Raw genomic sequence first — 16,765 nt, 5'->3', positions numbered from 1 at the left:
CCAGCAAACACGTCCCTCTGGTGAATTGTGAAAACAACGCTTTGCTGCGGTTGCTTTGACATCTACAGGATGTACATTTAGCCTATTATTGAATCAGCAGGATGGTTGCAGTACACTGTGTGGACCACATGAGGGCAGAAAAGCACAGAGCACATCACCATCAGAGCAAAACGCATGAATGATTTGACCCTACGTTCTTCATGTATTTCTTTTTATTACTTCAGTACATCTCTGTACTACTCCTAAAGTGTTCAATAGTACAAAATACTTTGACACATTTTCATAAAAACAATAAAAACTGGATTCAAAGTAATGAAAGGCTGTGTTCAGCCAATCAGTGGAATAATGTAGCTGGATACAGGACTAAACACAACACACAGACACCAACTCTAACATTTACAAATGGAATTACCCTCATAATAAGAAAGGGCATCACAGAAAAAAAAACTATGACAATAAACACATCCAGACATTTCAGACAAATCAAGAACAAAGGCAGTTACAGCGTACCTTCAGCTTTCACAGTTGGTCGTTAGCTTTCAGAAACTCTTAACAACAGGTACGACACGTTCCCTGAAACCTTCAAGTGTCAGTTTGGAGTGGTGTGCGTGATGAGACCAGCTTAGTGGACAGTCAAACAACTACAAGCTTCCTACACTGTGAGGTTGATTCTGGATAGTGGTCTGGACTTATTACCTGTCCTGTAATGAGTGTGTCTTCTTCTGGTTCAGGAGTGTTTGTCTCACTCAGTTCTCCTCTGATTCTTCGTACACCTGGCAGATACGAAGCTCTGCCACAGCCGTGTCCTCCTGGCTTCAGACTGTTAGGACTTCTGTGTCCCCTTTGGAAGCAAAAACAGAAAGCTGAGGTTTCCCTGCAGGGTGTTCCACCATCTGTGTTTACATATTATCAGGAACAGGACTGTTCCCGCACGTGACGCCTCCTTCACCTCACCTTCCTGGCTGACTCCAGCAGTGCCGCCGCCTCAGCGGGGCCCATCTGCTGCACTAATTTGTGGAGAGCCCCGTCTGTGTTCTGCAGCAGCGTGAAGGGGCTGTCGAACTCCTGGATGGTCCCGCTGTCCAACACCTTGAAAGAAGACGACTGACTGTAACCCAGTGCGACATTTTCAGCCACCAAAACAAAAAGTGGAGCGTGACACACGTGAGAGGACTCACCAGGATCCTGTCGCTGTCTATGATGGTGTTGAGGCGATGAGCGATGGTGAGCACGGTGCATTCCCTGAACTTGTCTCGGATTGTTTTCTGGATCAGTTCGTCCGTCCTGCAGAGACAGAAAAACCAAACAGACGTCACTGAACAGACTCCAGACTGATGGAGACCCCTGAATCTCTGACAGCACCTACCTGGGGTCCACGTTGGCCGTGGCCTCGTCGATGACGAGGATGCGGTTCTTCCTCAGGATGGCTCGAGCCAAACACACCAGCTGCCTTTGACCCACGCTGAAGTTGGAGCCCGACTCAGCCAGGACCGTCTCCAGCTTGCCAGGCAGCTCCTCCACCACCGTTTTCAGCTGCACCTGAAGGAGGCGAGGACACGGGGTCAGGGAGGACCTGCACGCTGCAAAAACTTGGCTCAGAAAGAGCTGCGTGGAGACCTGCCTCCTCCAGGGCTCTCCACAGGTCGTCGTCGGTCTGCTGGTTGAAAGGGTCCAGGTTTTTCCTCACAGAGTCAGTGAACAGCATGGGATCCTGGGAAAAACCCGGCAGCGCTCACTTTTAATCAGGATCAGGCTCAGGTATTCCACCTCCACAGAGAGCTCCCACAACAAGGCCAGACCGCTGCACGGGACTCACCTGAGGGATGATGGACATCCTCTGACGCAGGTCGTGGAGCCCGATCTCAGACGTCAGAACGCCGTCGATGGAGATCTTCCCCTGAGGCTCCGTCAGCCGGAACAGAGCGGACACCAAAGAGGTTTTCCCCGCGCCCGTCCTCCCCACAATCCCCACCTGGCACCAAAGAGAACACAGACTCACTGTTGGCTGTCAGCGGCGCTCAGGAGAGGCCGTAAACGCAGCACACGCAGCACGCCGTCTCACCTTCTCACTGGGCTGGAAGGTGGCGCTGATGTCTTTGAGGACGGGCGGTCCGTCGCTGCTGTACGACAAGTTGACGTGGTTGAAGCTCACCAGACCTTTCGTGGGCCAGTCAGGGGGAGGGCGTGTCTCAGTTTCCCAGGGTGCTTCACTCTCGAGCTCCGTGTACTCCACTACTCTCTCCACGGATGTCATCTAGGAAAAAACACGCTTTAACATCCCGTCACATCCCTCGCTACAAAAACCTCTGTGTCTGCGTCTCACCATGTTCTCCACCTCAGCGCTCTGCCTCATGGTCCACTGGAAGTTCCCCACCAGCGTCACAGCGTAGGTCAGCACCAGGCCCACCTCGCCAGCATCCAGCCCTGAGGAACACAAACACCCAGCATGCTTTGGGAAGACACAGAGGAGAAAGAAACAGAAGAGGCTCTGACTGACGCTGAACTCTCACCGTCTCTGAGGAAGATGCATCCAAAGGAGGCGAACGTGATGAACACGGAGCAGATGCTGTCCAGGCGCAGCGCGAACCAGCGGGACGTCATGATGAATAAAAACCAGGCCTCTGACACAAACAGAAACGTCTTTGAGAAACAGAAACGAAAAGATAAATCCTGGATCAAACGCACAGAAAGAAGTAGAAATGTCAACCTGAGTGCAAGTCCTGATGGGCGTCGAAGGCCTTCTTCAGCCTGTCCTGGGCCTTAAGAGCCCGGATCGTCCACAGACCCTGAAGAGACGACGACAGGTGCGAGTACACAGGACTCCGAGCTGCAGCGAACACAACACAAACAGCTGATGAAACCACCTGCGACTGTACCGTCCTCTGAGATCAGCAGCGTGAGCCACGTACTCGTCGACTCCAGGCGTTTGATGTCTCGTGATGTGCTGAGGTAGTAGCGTCTCAGGTACAGGAAGAAGAGGAGGAGGGGGAAGACGGGGACGAGGATGAGGGGTATGACTGAGGCGGCCACAGCGACGACGCCGATGTTCTGCAAAATCAACTACGAGACAAAGAAGAACTAATGTGGACGTCTGATACAAAGAAAACCTTAAAAACCTGACTCCAAAGTCTCACCTGGTAGAAATCCACGAAGGTGATGGGCAGCATGGAGTCCATCTGACTGATGTCTTTGGAAAACCTGTTGAGAATTCGTCCTGCGGAGCATAAAACCACTCTGAGGTTAGAAAACCAACCCGGCTTCATTACCCGGTCTCAAAGTGAACTCACCGATGGGGTTGACGTCAAAGAAGCGGACTGGCGTGCGGATGATGGCGTTGAACATGCTGTTGTGCAGACTCTGAGCCGCTTTCACCAACACGTGGAAGATCACCAAACTCCGAGCGAAGCCCAAGAGCACGGCGGCGGCTGTCAAACCTGAAACGACACACGATACGCTTCTTAACCCGCCCTTCGCCGTGGCGTTAACTCTTCCCTCAGCGGTGTGGGGCGTTACCTGCGTAGATGCTGAGGTAAAACGTGAGGTTGTCGTCCTCGTGTGGGTGCGTGGCATTGAGCTCGTGTCGGATGCTGATGGCGTCAGACGTGCTGTTTGAGGCCTCTTCTTTGGCCCTGATCAGGTGACACACACGCGTCAGGTGGTGCAGGTAAATCATTACATCATCAGAGCAGAGAGGATGTTTGTGCAGCCGTCTGCAGCGATGGAAAACCAGATCACATGAACCCACTGACCCTGGATTCCTGGAGAGAAAGCATGCCACTCACCAGAAGACCAGCCACCAGTCCTGCAGGATGTACGCCGCCTGGGATTGGGAGTTAAACGGTAACAGAATCAGCCGTGTTATGTAACCCCTGGTTTTATAACAGACTCAGAGCTGGACTCACCTCAGCGGTGACACTCAGCAGAACTATGACCAGCAGCACCACGGCGTGACAGCCCGCTGCAAAATATTTACGGTAAACGTGTCCCCCGACGTTCCCGTCCACTCGAGACTCCTCTGCCAAGGCGTGCACCGTTTCCGCCTGCAAACCACACCGCAGCGTCAGACTCAGAGACAGGAAGTGGACGCACAGAAGGAGGAGCATGTGACCTACAGGAAGCTGGTCGGCCTTGCTGCTCTCAGGCGGCAGGAGGCTGTTGTAGGAGCAGAGGGAGCTGTGGCTGCGCAGCGACAGGCGGTCTGTGTCGGCTGATCGGGATCCCCGCTCCTGCTCCTCGTCGCTCTTCAGCAGAGACACAAAGTCCAGACCGGAGCCCTGCAGCTCGCTGTACGTGCCCTGAGCCATGATGTGACCCTGGACACACACACACACACACACACACACACACACACTGAGCATGAAACACACAGACAGCTTCACTCCACCTCTCTCAGCACATGAAGTATTTCCCTTCACCTCCTTCAGAACCAGAATCTGGTCTGCTGCTCTCAGGTGCTGCAGCTGGTGGGTCACCACGATCCGGATCTTGTTCTTGAGCAGGCCGCAGATACACCTGACACACACACACACACACACACACACACACATAAACATTACAAACAGCGTGAATCAGAAGTCATTTTGATCACGAATCAGACGCCCCAGGTTCCCGTCACTCACTGCTCATACAGATGCTTCCCGACCTCGGCGTCCACGGCGCTCAAAGGGTCGTCCAGGAGGTAGATGTCTGCGTCCTGATACACCGCCCTGAAACCAACACACACTTCAGAAACAGGAGCAGAACACACCAAACTCTTACACACACCCTGTGTTTCATCACCTGGCCAGGTTGACCCGAGCTTTCTGCCCCCCGCTGAGCGTCGCTCCTCTGTCCCCGATCAGTGTCAGGTCTCCGTCTGGGAGCAGCTCCATGTCCTGTGGCGTTCAAACACAGATGGTTTTCCTCTGGTTGTATCTGTGTATGTGTCTTTGTATATACATCTTTCTTTTTGTTTTATTGTTTGTCTAAATAATGGGAAGGGAGGTATTATTCTTCTATTTTCTTTTTGATTGTTCTATGTAAAAAAAGAAAAGCTATAATTTAAGTGTTTTTAAAAAAGCTGTAAATAAAGTATTGATAAAAAATAAAACAAAACAGCTATAAATTAGTAAAAAAAGCTTAAAAAAATATTAATAAATAAAACGCTATAAATAAAGTAATAAATAATTATTATTACAGTTTTAATGAAATAAATAAAAAAAACTATGATTAAAGACATTAAAAAGCTATAAATACAGTTTTAATAAGAAAATAAAAAGCTCTGAATTAAGTAATAAAAAATAAAAGAAGCTATAAATTATTAAAAAAAGTTACAAATTAAGTGTCAATAAAAAACTATAAATAAAGTATTAATAAAAAAGTTACAAATTATTTATTAAAAAAATTTAAGTAATTCAAAAAGTTATAGATAAAGTATGAATAAAGAAAGAAGCTAAAAATTTTAGTTTTTACAAAAGTTACAAATTAAGTATTAATAAAAAAAAAAACATAAATTAAGTATTTAAAAACTTAAAAATTAAGTATTAAAAAACCCAATAAATAAAGTATCATTTAAAAAAAAGCTATAACTTAAGTTTTAATAAAAAATAAAAAATAAAAGCTGTAAATACATTTTTGGAAAAAAAATAAAAGAAGCTATAAATTTTAGTTTTTAAAAAAGTTACAAATACAAAAAACTAAAAACTAAAACAAAAAAACCCCCAATAAATTAAGTATTAATTAAAAAAAGCTATAACTAAAGTATTAATAAAAAAATAAATAAAAGCGATAAATTTTATATTTAAAACAATAAATAAATAAATAAATTACAAATGCAGCTGAGAGGTGAACTCACCTTCTTCAAGGCGCAGGCGTTGATCACTCGCTCGTACTTCTTCTGGTTCAGCTCTTTCCCGAACAGGATGTTACTACGAATGGTCCCAGGAAACACCCACGGCTGCTGGGCGGCGTACGTCACCCGCCCTTTCACCGTCAGCGTCCCCGAGTCGTGCGGCAGCTCCCCCAGGATGGCGCTCAGCAGAGAGGACTGTGGGGGATAAGCGAACAGTACATGGATGAGTCAGCACTTTTTCCTTTGGCGAGCAGCCGCGGTTCCTTTGCACAGGTGCACTGACCTTTCCTGCCCCCACCGGGCCGATGACTGCGAGGAGCTTGTTGGATTTCACCGTGATGGAGATGTTCTGCAGGGAGGGAGCGTCCAGAGTCTGATCGAGGAAAAAAAAAACATCATTTCATTTCGTAACACCCCAAACTGGTCGGTCTGGCTCCTGGAGACTCTTCCCAGGAGTCAAACACGTTTTATTCAGTCTCAGCCCTGAAATGACACACACTCCTGCCTCCAGGTGTGAATTCTTACCTTATCCCAGTAACACGTCAGCTTCTCCATCTCCACACACTTCTCCTTCTTCTCATCCAGAGGTAGCTCGGGGTTTCGCCGCTGCACTTCGTCCAGGAGGAGGAAAGTCTGGAGTCAGACGGACACGTGCATCTGTGAGATGAGCTTCTTTGGATGTTTCTGAGAAATTTCTGAGAATAAGAGTCAAAGTGCGGCTCCTCACATGACAGCTCAAGGTTCCACTTTTGGGTACAAGGACTTCTTTAGTCCGTCTTTACCCGGGGAGTGTTCGCTTTAGGAGCTTTAAGAGACACTCCAGCTCCTCTTAGAGCTCAGGGTGGTGTGTTTGGGTTTTAGGGGCCCAGATGTTGATGTTATTCTCTTCTTACAGCCTGTTTCTGTGCAGCTGCGCTAAAGTTTCTGTGAGAACTGGTTCATGTAAACACAATCACCTTGATCCTGCGGATGCTGACCATGGTCTCCGACACCTTCTCCACCGCCAGCGGGAAAAACAGCGTGACCGTGAGCTTGATGGTACCGTAGAGCGACACGGTGACGAACACGACGCTGGCGGTGATGGTGTTGCCCAGGAGGACGTACACGGTGAAGGTGGTGAAGACGATGACCTTGCTGCTGCTGAAGAAGGTGGCCATGTTGAGTCCTCGGAGGTAGGAGCTCTTCAGGATCTGGCGGATTTCTTGGCTGGGAGCAGGAAACGAGAAACCACAGGTCCTATCAGGTCGTTGCATCAGCTAATCCGCTATGCGTGCTTCAAACTGTACTCAACGCCATCGGCAAGAAGCAGTTGTGCAACAATGATTTACAGTAGAGAGGGCATTCGAGGAAATGTCCTTCTGTGCTTTCCTATCCAGGACAAAACACCTGGAACAACGATCACTAACTGATGAAAACACGCTGGTAGAAGCCGGTTAAAACTCAAAGGCACATTAACATCTGCGTACACGATCTATAGGAGACACCTGAGCTGCTGCACAACTCCATGCTCCCTGTTTCCTGATAAAGAAGTTGATGTGTAACAACATTTCAGAGAATCGTGTTAAATTTATACTCCCTCTTTCTCTCCTCACCTATCACTGATTTATAAACCACCAGGCCCTAATCTGGAAAAGTGGCTGTAAAAGCTTTTATCTCCTTTTATTTTATCTCTCCAGGAACAACACTGACTGCTGGAGTTTACACCGAAGCTGAAACAATGTGCTGAAACCTGCGATCACTTTAATCCTCTTGTGCTGTGAAAAGCCTCCTGAGTTTGTTTGGTTGCACTCTCTGATCCCAGTTTCTCTTATATAACCTCTGATTTAAAGCCTCACATTGAATCATCACCCAGAGCGAAAGAGACAGCTGACTGTTTGATGACTTTGACACGGTAATTAAAAGTCTGATGTGTGATTTTCCTGTCAGGAGACTTCCCAGGGTAGATTTAACGGAGAAAAGCAGGAGCTGTCAGCGTGAGATTTCAGCCGTACCGTCTGACCTCGGTGACCAACGCGGAGAACGGTTTCTCCCACGCGTACATCTTGATGATCCTGATCCCTGACACCACTTCGTTCATGATGCGGATCCTGTTGTCAGTCAGCACCGCCGTCTTGCCCCTGCAGTGATAAAAACAAGCTGAAGTCTCACTAATCCAACATGGTCCCCTCTCCTGGATCTGGATCTGGATTCTCACCTGAAGATGCCAAAGAGCTTCCCAAACCAGGTCTGCAGAGGCAGCATGAGCACGATGGCCGTCATGCCGGCGAGACACGAGGGGCCGATCTCGTACCAGAGGTAGACGATGATGACCACGGCTTGGAGCGGGCCGACCCACAGGTAGTGCAGGTTGGTTGTGATCTACACGGACAGAAAATCAAAGCAGGAATTAAGACACGTGGGTCCATAAATGAGGACCAGAAACTGTTCTCTTACCTCATCGAAGCGGTTCACGTCGTTGGACAGAAGATTCACGATCTGTCCCGTCGTGGTCCTTCCCATCGATTCGCTGCTGAGGCCCAGAGCCTGCAGAGACACAGTCCAGAGTCTGGTTACAGGAGGTCTACATGAAGACAGCATCCAGGCTCTACGTGTGTACTCTCCACTCACCTTCTTGAAGATCATGTGACACATCGCCACTCTGATCTTCATCCCTGTTCTCTGGACGTGGTAGTAGTACAGATGCTGGAGGATGGTGAGGCCGAAGGCGGAGAGGGACATGGCAGCAGCGTAGCCGTACGCGGCGTGGAGACTTCCCAGGTCGTCTGGGTCGTAGTTCTCAAAGTACTGGATGATCTTCCACAGGAGGAAGGGCTGGATGACTTTAATCGCCTCCTTCATGATGAAACACACGTTATTCACACCTCACGCCACACAGATCCTTCTCCACAGTCACAGAGATCCAGAAACAGGAAACCAACCAGTGAGAACACAAACAAGCCGGCGGCTGAGTACGACTTCCAGTAACACTTGAGAAGAGCTCGGGTGAGTTTCGGCTTCTGGAGGTCTTTGGTCGCTTCTCGGACTTCATTGTCCCAAAATCTGCAACACAGAACATGCAAAGTCTCAGAGGACGCTCCCCACGTCTGTCAGGCTGTGCTGCAGCGCTTTCATACCTCTGTAGCTCCTCTCCAAGCTTCTCAGAGCGATCCTCTGGGAGGACGCTGTACATGTCGCTCTCCTCCAGCCTCTTCTTGTAGCCGAGGTTCAGGATCGGCCCGATCCAGCTGGAACACACACATCGGTTCAGTTCTAAACCTACACGGTGCTGGAACTGATTAGCTCGGCCTCTTTAATCTATACAACGACGTGTCTGGGCAGCTCCTCGTGACATAAGTACATTTATGTAACCAACTCTTCATGAAAACTTTGATGAAGTCTTGGCTGGAAACCACAACAGCCTGAGGCTCCTCTTAAAGTCAACAGATGTTCCCAAAACGCCACACAGCTCTACCACCTGGATGAAACCAAGCACAGACATTTCATAGTACCTTCCAGCGCCGGTTTTGCAACTTGCTATTGGTTTGGTTACTCTTGCACAACCATTCAACTGCACTAATACACACGGTCTGCCAATAAACATTGTTTCTGTTTATATTTTATTGTACATTACACCACTTGCTTCTCATGAATCAGACGAGGAACATTCTGGTGTTGGCAGATTTTCACACCCTGACCCGAGGGGTGGGTGTTTGGGTTGGAGGCATTGTCGGTTGGTTGGTTGGTTGGTGAAGAGCTGGTTTTATTTAATACTTTACTGACACACTTTGCAAAGACGTGCCGTCACATAACGGTTACATAACAGGTGGTTCAGTTTGTGATACTGTTTGCCAATCTTTCAATCATGGTGTGCCTGCTCCAGGCTATTAGCAACGCTGTCTCCTCACACGAGCTGTCAGTGGATTCTGGTTTCAGCCAGAGTCAAAACAAAGACGTTATCTCGCCGAGCAGAAGCACAAATGTCCTCTGAGAAGTTAAGGTCACCAGATTTTTACTCCCACTTCTTCCCTGTGATGATTTTCTAAAGAAACAATTATCCCAGCCTATTACAAGGAATCAGATTATGTTGCAAAACTGGCAAACCCGTTTCCGTCTCTTGCAAAGGCATGTGATTGACACAGCTGGCGCGTGAGTTAAGTAATCTGCACAAAAACAGAGGTGTGCTCTTGATTTTGAGGGAATCACTGTCCTGATCTGAACGCACACGTGCACTTGGATAAATAAGCGCTCCAGCTGCTGTTGACCCAATGACCTGGAATTGCAGAAACGTATCCAGCCTGGACACGGCTCATGAGGACTCGCGTTTCATTTACGGCCTCATTAAAGGAGAGGGGAAACATTAACTCTTTCGATTGGGAGGAGAATGAGAGCTGCAGTGGATTCACCAAACTGTCCCTCTTGACCTAAATAAGACGGGCCTGCATACAGAGAAGAATGTAAACCCCCCACTATCTTTGGAGCAGCCTGAATCAGAGTTAATGCATGCATCAGAGGCTGTTTTGCTGAGATCAGGGTCTCTTTTAAAAGGGGGACCAGGTCAAGAGGTCAGCAGCTCACGTCCTAAAAAACAGCAACAAGGAAGTGACAGTTTGGCTTTTCTTTAACTATCGAACAACAAATCTGTGGTAGCACTTTTTACGATCCGTACTAAAACTAATTTAAGATCACATAAAAATACTGGATATCGTTAAAGCTGCTTGTAAAAACTTAAAAGTGAGTGCTGTTAAACAGCAGTAAATTACGGTGTCATCTACATAAAAATGATACATTAACTTGTCAGGTTATTACAGGTGATTGGGAATAAAATGTGTCCCAGCGCTGAGCCTTGGGGCACCTATTTGGGAATATCCATAAAAAAGGAGGTTGTTTTTTAGTTAGCACAGTGAGAGAGAGAGAGAGAGAGAGAGCAAAGGCTGACTTCCAGATCCAGATTTTGAGGAATCCTGTTTCTGGAAAGACTCGGTTGGGAGAGGCTCAGCCAACTTCAGCAAGATGGTTCAAGTTTGTCAAATCCTGCTGCTTTACATGTGTCCAGCCTCTGTTGTGCATTGTTTACCTCAGCAACTGATACAAATCAGCAAGTGCTGGGTCCACTCAGCCTGGAGTTAAGTGTGTGTTAACTCCACCCAGACCAGCATTTGTCTGCATCAGAGCTGATTTAATGACAAAATGTGTAACCCTGGGTGTCTCTGCGTGCCACAGACTCATACTGATCTCATCCTGAAGTGTCAGTTGGAAAGCACACAGTGTAACACGTGTTATGTAATTGTAATAAACTCTTTGGAATCTGTGCGTCTGGGTAAAGAGCATTTCTGGAAACCGGATCTTTGAGCTGGGCTGGGAAATAAAAAATCACAGCATGAAGCAACTTCTCAAAAGTTGTGACCAACTTTTTTTTTAGTTCATTAATGGACTTTCCTCACCGCGCTGCTGCTCATTCAGCCCCACACCCCGCTGCGCAATGCCCCGACGGTAAACACTCACCACATGAAGACCCTGGAGACCACATTGGCGGATTCCAGCGGGTTCCGTCTCTCGCTTTTCTTCCTCACCTCCATGGTCAGGGGCACCCGATCGGATCCGCTTAGTTACTATTTATCGCAGACGTCCTATCATCATGTATTTACTCTACGTGAGGAGTTGGCTTACATCATGTAAAGCGCACAATCCTCAAGTTGTAAAACGCTCTGCGTCTTCCGTGGATGTTTTCTGTATCTGGCTGTAATGGGAAGCCGAAGGGGCCATAATTCATCTATATACTACGCGCGAGTAGGTTTGTACACCACATGTGACGGAGGGGCGTTTCCAGGGACGGGTTGCGCGTTTTACTGCCTCTCATGTTTCAGGTGTTGGCATTGACATTTACTGCAAATGAAACATTTAATTCTTTAAAAACTATTTTTTTAAATACATATTAAGTATTCCACTCTGCTCTTAGCTTAAAGCTTCATCAATGATTTTATTTAACAAAATACAAACGGGGTTCCCAAACATCTCACACTATAAAACATAAAAATGCACAAAAACGAAATAAACTCAGCTGATATGTTAAGAAAAACATTTTTACAATTGAAAAAGTTGCAATAATGTTTTATTTTCCTCTCCTTGAGGTATTAGGATACTGAAATGTCTGGAAATCACGTGCATTGACCGTTTTTAACGCAACAATCCCGTTTCTCCGAGCTGCACGTGAACGCACCACCAGCGCACCATTGTTTTCCACGCCTTTTCTCCAGAGGGGGGCTGCAGGCCCAAAGCCAAGTCCAAACGGGATAATTGTCCAAAACAAACCAGTAGTTCATTATAAGCAGAGAGCATGGGGAGAAATGGTGGCACGCAGGAGTCACACTCTGTTTATTAAACTGAAGCTGGCTCCTTCAGCTTAATTCACTTACTGTAAAGTGCTAAACTCCTGCTCACATGACAAGCTGGGAGCAGATGCATGCTTAGTGGAGGAGGGAAAATGTTTTACGGGGACACTGCTGCTTGTTTTTGCAGAAATAATCATAAGAAATAAAAAATACTTGTGTAGTTAAAGCTACACATATTTAATGGGCCTCATATGCAGCTCCACAAACCCACCAGAAGAGGGAACTATATGTTAATGCTGTTCCTCTGTAACCTCTGGCCCTGTTCCAGTTTTGGTTCATGCGTTTCAAACTTGCTATTTTCCTCCCAGCATTTTCCAGACTGCTTGTAATCTCCCCCGGGTTAATAACTCAGCAATGTTGGGACACCGCCAAATCCTGCTGTTCTCCATCACTCCCAGTCTGACCTCCACCCCTCCACGTGCAGGAACTCTCCATTTTATCCTTATATTCATCCAAAGATGCCAATTTTTACTGTCAAAAAAGGCTTTTAAAGTTACCTCAAGCTGTCTCTGATGGCTGTCCATCTGGGGCCCAGCTGTGTCTGTGCCACATCTTGTTTACACCAGAGATTGAGGCCATGTTTGTCCTAAAAAAACCCAGTGCTAGTGTTTACAAACTCATAATCATGTAAAACAAATTATGGGATAAGAATCAAAACAACTTCAGGAGACAGTCAACACCAGCATGGTGGAGTTAATTGGGTCATCAAAGGTGCGTTCAAGAGCATCAGCTGTCGGTGTTTTCACTCACACTATACTACAGAAAGATTACAAGCTTCAATATGGTGAAAAAAAACACTTTGTTTGAGTAATGCCACTTTATTCTGTCAGAGAAGGAAAAGGCTACTGTAAACCAGACTTAAATATGTGCATTAGCAGCCAGGAGGAGAAGAAATGAACACCAGTGCAACACAGTTCAATCCACCATCTTTTTATTAATAACTAACACACATATTGTTGGTGACATGTAGGAGATTTACAGAAAGGAGAGCGTTCACTTGGCGCCTTCATCAAACTTCGGCTCTGAAAAAAGAAAAAAGAAAAGTGCCTTTAAAGAAACAGATGAAAGTCGTCCCTCCACTCAAAGTGCAGAACCCCTCAGGTGTAACTTTGCATATGTAACCCAAACTAACCTGTGAATTTGATTTCAGGGAACTTGGCGAGGTCTCCTCCTCCGTATAGCCTCTGCAGTTTGGTCACCTCTTCGGACAGGTTCTTCTGGTAGGCAGGGCCAGCGTCCACGATGCCGCCAGAGGCCCTAAGAGAAATGACGCATCGATTAGATTATACCCAGGAGAAGAGGAGCATGACCCAACGACTCAGGAGTCATCTGGATAAATGATTCAACGCACTTGCTCTTGTTGGAGTAGTCCCGGATCTTGTCGAGGAACAGCTTCTGGACAGGGTCGAGCTCCTTGCTCTTGTTGAAGAGGACAGCAGAGATGCCGATGTTCCTGCGCAGGGTCAGGCTCACCGCAGAGCGCAGCAGAGAGGATAAGTGGTATAACCGGTGAAGTGCCATCTGAGGAAGGAGGAGGAGGAGGAGGAGGCAGAATGTGATGATCAGGACAATGTGTTTTTGTTTCATATTAGTGGGAAAAATGTAGACTGGAAGGACATCAAAGTATTGTAACAATCATTTACAGAACACTGCTCTGAGACTGTTTCACATTTAATAAACAAATCTTTGATGATTACCACTCTTCTTCATGAGACAAATTAAGTTTATACAACCCAAATGTACATGATCAGACTCTTAAATAACACAGATATTGTGGTTAGAAGAACTTTTTATGTGTAACTTCATTAAACTAAAGCTCAGTGTGCATTTCCCACATGCATTTGCTAAGTTATGGTTGACATCTTAGTACTTTAAAGACAACAACTTCGACAACTACCAGGCACAAAGACTCACGTATAACTTTGAATGTCACAGATTCAGACGGATTACCATCTAACTGTAATTTAAGTCTTAGGAAAGCGTTAAATGTTGAATCATGTGGGTTAAATTAACCGTTAAAGACTCTGTCCCTGTATCAACCTCTGGAAGTGTTTAGAGAGCTAATGCTAACGTTAGTGCTAACGATGTTTAGCTTGCGGTCACTAGCAGCGCACATATCGCTAAATGACATCAAATTAGCAGATCATTTACGTGGGGTATTCTTATAATCTACGTCAAAGAAATAAACTGTATGTACGTCCCTTTTAAAAGGCAGCTGCTCTGTTCACCGTAGCTCCCTTCGTTCAGGCTTACTGCTAATGCTAACATGCTAAACTAGCTGATTCGGCTCTCCAACAAGCTCCTCCATCGTCTGTGAGCGAAGTTACACCACAGCCACACTCACTAAAGACACAAACATGCATGAATCATGGCTAAAACTACAGATCAAAGGCGTGAAAGGAGAGTTAGAGGGCGTTTAATGTGAAATAAAGCACTCACCTTGGGTTGACACTTTGGCTACAAGATCCAAATGTGAAGCACCGCGGTGGATTGTGGGATTGCTGTGACGCGCAGGAAGTGTTGACCTCAGATAACATTAAAAACAACAGATACTTTATTTTCATTTAATTTATTTTTATTTATAATTTCTTTGATATGGACATGATGTCTTTATTTTTATTTTTCATAAACTGTGCTTTATCTTATCCTAAAACTCCACATTAGCTCATGGATTACATTTCAAGTTTTAGTATTTTGTTCATTTATTTAAAGAGGAGTGAGACTTCAGAACAAACCAGCTTTGATTTCTCCTCATGGGGGGGAACCTGTTGACAATAACACACACTCTTCACAACTTCCCTTTAGTATTCACTCACCTGACCTTAACACACAAACAGGTCACAAAATGCACACTGCAGAAACTTTAAAAATTTTAAATATTAATTTATTTTTATTTTATTCATTTTTTTTTTTTTTTAATCTGGACAAGATGTCTTAATTAGATTTCAAGTTTTAGTATTTTGTGCATTTATTTAAAGAGGAGTGAGACTTCAGAACAAACCATCTTTGATTTCTGCAGTGTTAGGATTATTTATTTTCAATGTCCACGTGTAAAGGGCCCGGAAGTGTGAACAACGTATGTAACGTATTCTTCATAAAACCTCCGCTCCGAAAAAAAACGGAGTGACACCTCCACAGATATTTTATAGCTGCATTTTGTGACCTGTTTTTCATGAAGGATGTGTGTTAAGGTCAGGTGAGCGGATACTAAAAGGAAGTCGTTAAATGTCACGTTCGTTATTGAAGTTGTTTTTATTCGATATAAAACTACCCAGAGGTCACTGTATTCATAAAAAGGTTAAAAAATTTTATCTGGAGTTATAATAGCTTTAAATTTTCGCCAACGACAGTTTTTTCTCCTCATTTACAGTCCTCAGAATGCTCCACGATCACTCTGACCACCTCCCATCTGCTTATTATTACAGGATTTATTAAACCTGCAACTATGGCTTTCGCCACGAGATGGCGCAAATCCTTCTCTAAAAACAGGGCACAAAATGGGCATATAAAATATCTGTGGAAGTATCACTCTGTTTTTTTTCAGAATACGAAAAAGCGTCCCAAAAGTGTAAACAACGTATACAGGATTCTTCACAAAACCTCCGATTCGGAAAAAAAAACGGAGTGATACTTCCACAGATTTTTTATATGCCCATTTTGTGTCCTGTTTTTAGAGAAGGATTTGCGCCATCTCGTGGCCAAAGCCATAGTTGCAGGTTGAATAAATCCTGTAATGATAAGCAGATGGGAGGTGGGCTGAGGGTGATAGAGGAGCTGTATTAGGACTAAAAGTGAGGAGCGAAAGACTTCGGCGGCGAAATGAAAAGTGAAACGTTTCTTATTTTATCACTATACTTTTCTCATACACCTGGAGAGGCCCTTTAACATCGTTACCAAGAGTTTCCTTCGAAGCCCCGCTGCCCGAACATCCTCACACCCGTTTCCGCATTTAGAAACGGTCGGCCGTCGCCCTTCTGTGATTGGTTCAATGTGAGAACCAATCAGAAGGAGGTGAGGACTCGCTGAACTGCAACTGTTCTGTGATTGGCTAGGCTTTGCGTTAACCTTGCGCACCAATCAGGGAAAGGCGTTGGCAAGTCATTCCGTAGCTGTTCGTTGATTGGCCAGGCTTTACGTTAACCTTGCGCACCAATCAGAAGAAGGCGTCGGATAGTCATACCGTAGCTTTTCGCTGATTGGCCAGGCTTTGCGTTAAACTTGCGCACCAATCAGAAGAAGGCGTCGGATAGCCTTGTGGTGTCTTATTGCTGATTGGCTAAGCATGGTGTCCAATCACGAATAGGCGACGACAAGCTGTGCTACGCAGCCACTGCCATATATAAACGCTAGCTAACACGTGCGCGCCATTAATTGATGGGAAGTTACGTATGGCGAGTATTTACATGAATGTATCATCCACTTTACCTGCAACTACAGTACAGAGCAGCCCCCTGCGCCCCTTAGCCGCCGCCGACGATTTTGAAACACTAGTTACTCGCTGTATTCTTGACAAATTTACGAACAGAGCGGTTTATTGCAGACCCTATTAACGTGGTTACCAATTTAC

The 16,765-nt window shown here is 45.9% G+C and overlaps 2 protein-coding genes across 2 annotated transcripts; both read right to left on the bottom strand.

The window, feature by feature from the left end:
• Positions 1 to 291: 291 nt before the first annotated feature.
• LOC141785949 (ATP-binding cassette sub-family C member 4-like) lies at positions 292 to 11,563 on the bottom strand. Its single transcript, XM_074664595.1, has 31 exons — positions 11,312 to 11,563; positions 8,944 to 9,054; positions 8,749 to 8,869; positions 8,438 to 8,662; positions 8,264 to 8,353; positions 8,025 to 8,188; positions 7,822 to 7,947; positions 6,787 to 7,036; positions 6,356 to 6,463; positions 6,114 to 6,203; positions 5,834 to 6,025; positions 4,780 to 4,874; positions 4,620 to 4,706; positions 4,416 to 4,512; positions 4,113 to 4,313; positions 3,903 to 4,040; positions 3,783 to 3,820; positions 3,514 to 3,629; positions 3,288 to 3,434; positions 3,135 to 3,214; positions 2,910 to 3,060; positions 2,708 to 2,827; positions 2,511 to 2,621; positions 2,324 to 2,424; positions 2,063 to 2,254; positions 1,817 to 1,972; positions 1,622 to 1,711; positions 1,367 to 1,539; positions 1,179 to 1,284; positions 955 to 1,089; positions 292 to 841 (listed from the first exon to the last, which is right to left on the bottom strand). The coding sequence occupies exons 1-31, from the start codon at positions 11,383 to 11,385 to the stop codon at positions 824 to 826; spliced, it is 3,903 nt and encodes a 1,300-aa protein (XP_074520696.1). The 5' UTR covers positions 11,386 to 11,563; the 3' UTR covers positions 292 to 823.
• A 1,549-nt stretch (positions 11,564 to 13,112) lies between these two features.
• atp5pf (ATP synthase peripheral stalk subunit F6) lies at positions 13,113 to 14,723 on the bottom strand. The gene is made up of 4 exons (XM_074664768.1): positions 14,638 to 14,723; positions 13,550 to 13,719; positions 13,331 to 13,455; positions 13,113 to 13,220 (listed from the first exon to the last, which is right to left on the bottom strand). The coding sequence occupies exons 2-4, from the start codon at positions 13,717 to 13,719 to the stop codon at positions 13,192 to 13,194; spliced, it is 324 nt and encodes a 107-aa protein (XP_074520869.1). The 5' UTR covers positions 14,638 to 14,723; the 3' UTR covers positions 13,113 to 13,191.
• Between the last annotated feature and the right edge of the window lie 2,042 nt (positions 14,724 to 16,765).

This window comes from Halichoeres trimaculatus, unplaced genomic scaffold (assembly GCF_033239565.1).
Source record: "Halichoeres trimaculatus isolate MK-OKI-2021-1 unplaced genomic scaffold, fHalTri1.1 fHalTri1_scaffold_24, whole genome shotgun sequence".
In the NCBI taxonomy this organism is placed as follows: Eukaryota; Metazoa; Chordata; class Actinopteri; order Labriformes; family Labridae; genus Halichoeres; species Halichoeres trimaculatus.
The sequence above is the reverse complement of the archived record's forward strand: the minus strand, read 5'-3'. Positions and strand labels throughout refer to the sequence as shown.

Excerpts from the sequence above, each read along its gene's own strand:
- LOC141785949 (XM_074664595.1), bottom strand. The coding sequence starts at position 11,385 with ATGGAGGTGAGGAAGAAAAGCGAGAGACGGAACCCGCTGGAATCCGCC. Across the intron at positions 3,215-3,287 it reads CTTTGACGTCAACCCCATCG|GACGAATTCTCAACAGGTTT; the intron begins GTGAGTTCACTT and ends TATGCTCCGCAG. Across the intron at positions 2,255-2,323 it reads GCGCTGAGGTGGAGAACATG|ATGACATCCGTGGAGAGAGT; the intron begins GTGAGACGCAGA and ends GTTTTTTCCTAG.
- atp5pf (XM_074664768.1), bottom strand. The coding sequence starts at position 13,719 with ATGGCACTTCACCGGTTATACCACTTATCCTCTCTGCTGCGCTCTGCG. Across the intron at positions 13,456-13,549 it reads GACTACTCCAACAAGAGCAA|GGCCTCTGGCGGCATCGTGG; the intron begins GTGCGTTGAATC and ends CATTTCTCTTAG. Across the intron at positions 13,221-13,330 it reads CCCTGAAATCAAATTCACAG|AGCCGAAGTTTGATGAAGGC; the intron begins GTTAGTTTGGGT and ends TTCTTTTTTCAG.